The sequence below is a fragment of the Carex rostrata genome, chromosome 32 (assembly GCF_964058835.1).
Source record: "Carex rostrata chromosome 32, lpCarRost1.2, whole genome shotgun sequence".
NCBI classification, from domain to species: domain Eukaryota; kingdom Viridiplantae; phylum Streptophyta; class Magnoliopsida; order Poales; family Cyperaceae; genus Carex; species Carex rostrata.
The window spans coordinates 835,115-841,158 of record NC_135949.1 but is presented as its reverse complement, the minus strand read 5'-3'; the positions used below and the strand labels follow the sequence as shown (position 1 = coordinate 841,158).

Below are 6,044 nucleotides of genomic sequence, written 5' to 3'. Positions count from 1 at the left end.
AAGTTCAATAGTTACGTAAAAACAAATTAAGTTTGATAACATTTTAGTGATACCATTACAAAATTTACCTATTGAAATATATTCGTAACTAATATTAATTAAATAAAAATTACATAACCTACACAATAATGAATAAATTACATATTATTATTATGTTAATAAAAACTAATATTAATTAAATTATTTTATAAAAATTACTGAATGATATAGCATAAAATATAATTGAGTTACCTGTTTGAAATTTGATTTTGCAATTAACAACTTCTTTCTGTCTCTGTCTGAATGTCTTCTGTTATAGCTTTTTGCGTGGAGGACAATGAAAATGAGCGACAATTGCTATCTGACTGAAACGGACTGAAAATGGGAGCTCTCTGCCCGGAGAAGGTTAATAAGTGGACGGGACAAGTTTAACAAAACCGTCCGGGGTATTAAAATTTTTTTTTAAACCCGGGACGGGTTAAGAGGACCCGTCCAGAATTTTTTTTTTTTTACGGGACGGGACGGGCTGCTTAAACCCGGCTTGGAAAATTTTTTTTTTCAGGCCCGGGACGGGATGCTTAAACCCGTCCAGGAAATTTTTTTTTTTTTCGTGATTATGGTTAAAGGTTAATCAGATTAACCGGGACGGGTTTACAGGGCCCGATCTACTTAGTTTTCTTAAAAACTCAAAAGTAGTGTTGTTTTTAAATATTTAATTTATTTTATTTCTATTAATAAAAAAACCGGATGGCATGTCATTAGTATGAAGAGGTAATATTAAAGATAAATGCAACATAGAACCATCATTAAGAGTCTTAGACCAAAAAGATGCTAAAGAGATTATCTTTGAACCAACCACCTGCAATGTTGGCAAAGAATGATTTTGAAAGCAAATTTTATTACGTTCAAGCCAAATACACCAAAGTACAGCACCCCTAACTAGTTCTACGACTGGCTTGTTTTTGAGAGGGATAGCAGCATTAAGAAACCAAACATCGTCCATTGAGTAGCCATCAAAAATAAAATTATTGTGAGCTGCAATCCATTTCCAAATTTGAATAGTAATGGACAATGAACAAAAAGATGGTCAGTGGATTCAAAAGCACCACAAAAAGAGCAAGAAGTATCACCAGTCCACCCTCTAGATATGAGATTTTCCTTAGTCAAAATTTTGTTTCTTTTAAGAAGGTAAAGGAAAATTTTAATCTTGAGGGAGATTTTGGAGGACCAGATTGAAGTAAATTCATTATTGACCATACCACCATATTCGAGCCCTAGTTCACTGTATCTGAATTCAAGTACCGAGGAATCAAATCTCCTGCCTGTTGTGAACACGAAATTTCTACACACGGATCTATTTATCTATTTATTTCATGCATGTTTCAATTTAAATGGTCATATTTAAAATATTAATTGTTTATTCAAAATTTAAATACTTTTTTTAATTTTTAATTATAACCATTCAGATTCAGATTGAAGTAAGAATGGAATGTATGAATGAATAGATCTCATCAGTGAATTTTGTTGCAGGTACATAAAACATGATAAATGTTACCAAACCCCCGGTTAGCGTCCATTCGAATTGAACAGCAAGAGAGCAGACAAATGAAATGCAAATAGCATAAGTAGTTTAATTATTTGAGAGAAACAAAAGAAGAAGATAAAATTGAAACAAAAAAGGTTCAGAGTTCAAGAATCCAACCAGAAATGAATGAGTCGGGCTATGAAACCAAAGTGAAAGGGCCATTCAACGCACGTGACCGGCTGCACGTTATAGCTCTCTGTTCTTGTCACAGAAAATCTGAGTTTCACTGGAACAGGAGCGAACCTTCTAGAAATCAATCAGGCACTTCCTGGAACACACGAGAGAAACGCGGAAAAAAGCCTCTCTGACCTCGTACGATGCTCGACGCGTGGCGCAACAACAGATCCATCTGGCCGTCCGTTTGATTCGCTCTTCTTTTTAAATACTGCTGGAGAGCTCAGCTCGCCTTCGGTTCTTGTTCTTTTCTTTTCGCTCTTCTCTCTCCGTCTTTTCGACTCTAGCAAGACCTCTCGATTCAATTCAGGTACAGGTTTCTCCTTTAAATCCTCCAGTTTTGATTTTTCCTTTTCTATTCCCCCCCCCCCCCCCCCCCACATTGTGTGATTTAAGCCTTTTCTATAATGATCCGATTGTATTGAATCATCGTCAAGTCTTGGAAGTATGAAATCTGGGTTAGAAACTGAGAAAGTAGGAAAGAATTTGATAGATTATACATTTTACTAGTAATTTGATAGATTATATATTTTAAAGTCAGAAATTTAGGCGTTTATTAACCTCTCAAGTAATATTGTAGTGTGTATTTGACCAAGTCAAAGAAAGTCAAAGGTGCATGAACTCAGTCAAAGAAAGTAGAAAAGAATGGATCTTCTGTGGCCATGTCTTCAAGACTTCAGCACTGTTGATAATAGTTTTCTTTGTTGCCAATTTTTCTTATTTACATTGAAGGCTATCGTTTTTAGTTTTCTGAAATTTCAAGATGAACAGTGTAACTTTCCCTCATTTATGCCAATCATATATATATCTCATTCTCTGTTTATTAGATTAGCTACGCATAACGGAATATAGAAAATAAGTTAGTAAAATAGGTATGCTCAAAAGAAAAATTGGTGGTCGGTGCTAGAGTGAATGGTTATCTGGAAAATGTTCAAAAGTCGAGTGTTCAAGTGCAAATGTGGACAGGTTTTGATGTTGAAATGATCATTTTCGACACATTAACACATTAACAAACTAATTAACATTGTTAATTTTTTGGATTTCAGGCAAAAGGAACCAAGTACAGCATCAAATTCAGGAAACCACGACATGGAGGTAATGTACTTGTAAAAACTGTGTTCTGTTCTTAGCCTCCATTTTGAGATTGCATTTGATTAATATATGTTACTTCTACTAGCAGGAGGGATACAAGGTTGTTTTAAATGTGTACGATCTTAGCAATGGGCTCGCGAAACAGTTCTCAACTGCTTTTTTAGGGAAGCCAATTGAAGCCGTATGGTAATAATCCCTATGCTCTTTTATGATTTTAGACAATGCTTACTTTTGAATTTTTTTTTTTTTTTTAAATAAAGTCATGAAGAAAATGTAGTAGAACGGTTTATTGTAATAAATTGTGGAATGGGAATTACGGGTCTCTGTGAGTTTCTTCTATATTTCCATCTTGTACCAAACGAATAATGTAGATATGCATAGGGTTCCTGCAAATAAAAATAAAGGACTTGAATTTATTGCCCTTGAAAAAATAATGCTGGTTTGAAAAAATAATGTTGGTTTGAAATAATGTTTGATATAGCAAACTTGAAATACTCTCCCAGAAAGTAATAGTTGTATCCAGTGCTGCTAAATTTTTGAATTTTCATAAGGTTATATAGACAAGATAGATTTAAAAGTAAAATTTCTGGTAATTAAAAAGATATATTAAAGAAGAGAAGTAATTAGTTTTTTAAATACTTCATCAGGCACACTGGCATAGAAGTTTACGGTATTGAGTACTACTTCAGTGGAGGCATCCAACAATCTCCAGCTGGTGCAACTCCGTTTGGAACTCCACTTCAGGTGGTGAACCTCGGTGTAACTCATATTCCAAAGGATATTTTTGAAGAATATTTGAATGAGATTGCGCCAAGATACACGTCAGAAACATACAGCATTCTTAGACATAATTGTAACAATTTTAGCAACGATGTGGCACAATTCTTGGTTGGAGTTACTATCCCGGAGTATATACTAAATTTACCCAATGAGGTCATGAGCAGTCCCATGGCTTCTTTAATATGTAAGTTCAATTTTAAGATTTTTATTCAAATTTATATTGGTTTTACCCATAATCTCCTAAATTAGATCTGACCGATTGGGATGTCTCAGTATTTGGTTGGGTTATTAAAGAGAGGAAGTGTTGCCTGTAATGTTGTTTCATTTAAAAGAAATATATCGAACATGTCAATTTTGCCATTTTTTTTTTAATCAAATTAAAGTAGGATTGTCATCTGACATTTTGCCATTATTAATTTGTTCATTAATTTTCCCTTAAATTCGTTTGCAGTGCCTATGATACAACAGCTAGAGGCCACTCTTAAATCAGGCGGGGTACCTCAAGCGCCCCAATTCAAGCCCGACATAGCAGGAAAAGCCCCTAGCCAAAACACCAATACTAATAGCACAGAAAAGGCGGCGCAAAGGGAAGAGGTGCAAACAAAACCAAAGGGTGTGGACCCGCTTGGTGATGCGAGAAACAAGGTTCAACAGGAGATAATGAAAGAGTTCACTGCACTCATGGCTTCTGGTACAATTCATGCTAGCGAGGCGGCTGCATTGGCTGCGAGACGGGTTATGCAGAGGCATGGCAATTTAGATGCGCACACTTGACATGAAAAGGGTGGTGTTAAAGCATTGAGATCGAATAGTATTTCGCAAACTATGGAAAGGCTGTTTTAATTGTGCCTAGTCTCTTATATATATGCGTATTAATTCTTTGTATTTTTAATACTCAAAATCTTTACAATTGAAATGTTGTGTACTTGTATTGCGTTATTTTTGCAATATCAAATGTCATTGATTGTAGCATTTGATACAATGATTTAATGGACGAATTGAATTTGCATATTCCTACTTAAACGGGAGTACCGACTTTCAAGGTACATAAAACACAGATATCTATATATATCGGTATATATTTTTCCTGTTTCTTTTTTGTTAGACTTTGTAAGCTGCAAGCATGATGAATTAATAAGTTCATTTTGTCATTATGAACTAAATTAAGGTCATGTTTAGTTTGTGGACTAAATAAATATTAGTATCTCACTTATTTCATCAAATATGATTTTACTGAGTTGGAGTTGGACTAAGATAGAATAAGTTGACTTTTAAATTGGTCTAAAATCTAAATTGAACTAAACTAACCCATTTCCTCAAGTGGTTTAATTCTATTAGAGTATGAGATCTATCTTTTTTATTGTTTCTATTATTATCAATCACTTCTTAACAAATATGAAATAAACAAATTTTATTTTCATTTAAATATAAAGGAACTTATAACTATAAATAGAATTATCAATTTTGTTAAATGACATAACTTTCTAAATTAACCAAATATGTAATCTATAAAATAATTAAATGATTTTTTTTTAAATTGTATGACAAATAAATAATTTTTTTTGTTCAATTCAACATATTTATGACAAAATAAATCGGTATACATATAAGTTTAATTAAACAAGATTCACTAAATACAATGTGCATCTCTAAGATATAAAACTAATTTATACATAACTCATCTTGTACAATTTCTTTCAATCAAAATGAAAAAAAAAAATACAAATTAAGAATAGTTTATTATTGATATTATATTTTTTTTATGAAAAAATAATTTGTAATATTAAATCATGCCTTAATCTACCAAATTCTTAGCAAACAAGGAATAACTAAGATTTAACTTTAGACATTAATCAAACATGAACGATTTAGACTGACCTAAGTTAGAATAACCAAGTTATACCTCATTAGCTCTAGTCCACAAGCAAACACCACCTAATTGAGTAATAGGCTGGCAAGAATGCAAGTAAATTTATATTCTATAAAATTGATTTGAGTTTCAAAATAACTTCTATAAAAATAATTTGAGTAATAAGCTGGTAGAAGTAAATTAAAATGACTTAAAAGAATTCATTATTTTAGTATTTCATTTTATATTAAATAAATTTTAAAATTTTACATATACATAACATGCGCATCACTCATAAATTAGATCGATTTACTCCCAAATTTACAACACAATCCGTACTAATGGTTGAGTCAAGTTCCATATCTTCTTCTTCTTCTTCTTTTTTTTCTTTTTTTTTTTTCTTTTTTTTTGGGGAGAACTTGGCAGAGACTGCCAACTCCATATCAATTCAACAATATCCCAGCCAGATAAATAATAGGTGTCAAGCCCCAATTCTACCTTATGTATTCTTAGGTCAAAATAAGATCCATTATCAAGTATATATATATTTTTTTTGTTTGAAAAATATTTACACTTCGACTATTT

General features: G+C 32.3%; 1 protein-coding gene across 3 annotated transcripts; it reads left to right on the top strand.

Moving 5' to 3' along the window:
* Positions 1-1,981: 1,981 nt before the first annotated feature.
* Positions 1,982-4,433, top strand: LOC144547911 (uncharacterized). 3 transcript variants are annotated; one of them, XM_078296593.1, is made up of 5 exons: positions 1,982-2,054; positions 2,785-2,833; positions 2,919-3,016; positions 3,478-3,794; positions 4,062-4,433. In XM_078296593.1, the coding sequence occupies exons 2-5, from the start codon at positions 2,828-2,830 to the stop codon at positions 4,382-4,384; spliced, it is 744 nt and encodes a 247-aa protein (XP_078152719.1). In that variant the 5' UTR covers positions 1,982-2,054; positions 2,785-2,827; the 3' UTR covers positions 4,385-4,433. The 3 variants fall into 3 exon arrangements, with proteins under 3 accessions (XP_078152719.1, XP_078152720.1, XP_078152718.1); XM_078296594.1 differs by having other exon boundaries at positions 1,994-2,048; XM_078296592.1 differs by lacking the exon at positions 1,982-2,054 and having other exon boundaries at positions 2,788-2,833; positions 2,916-3,016.
* Positions 4,434-6,044: the final 1,611 nt, after the last annotated feature.

Coding starts and splice junctions, on each gene's coding strand:
- LOC144547911 (XM_078296592.1), top strand. Junction 3,017..3,477: donor AAGCCAATTGAAGCCGTATG/GTAATAATCCCT, acceptor ATACTTCATCAG/GCACACTGGCATAGAAGTTT. Junction 3,795..4,061: donor TCCCATGGCTTCTTTAATAT/GTAAGTTCAATT, acceptor ATTCGTTTGCAG/TGCCTATGATACAACAGCTA.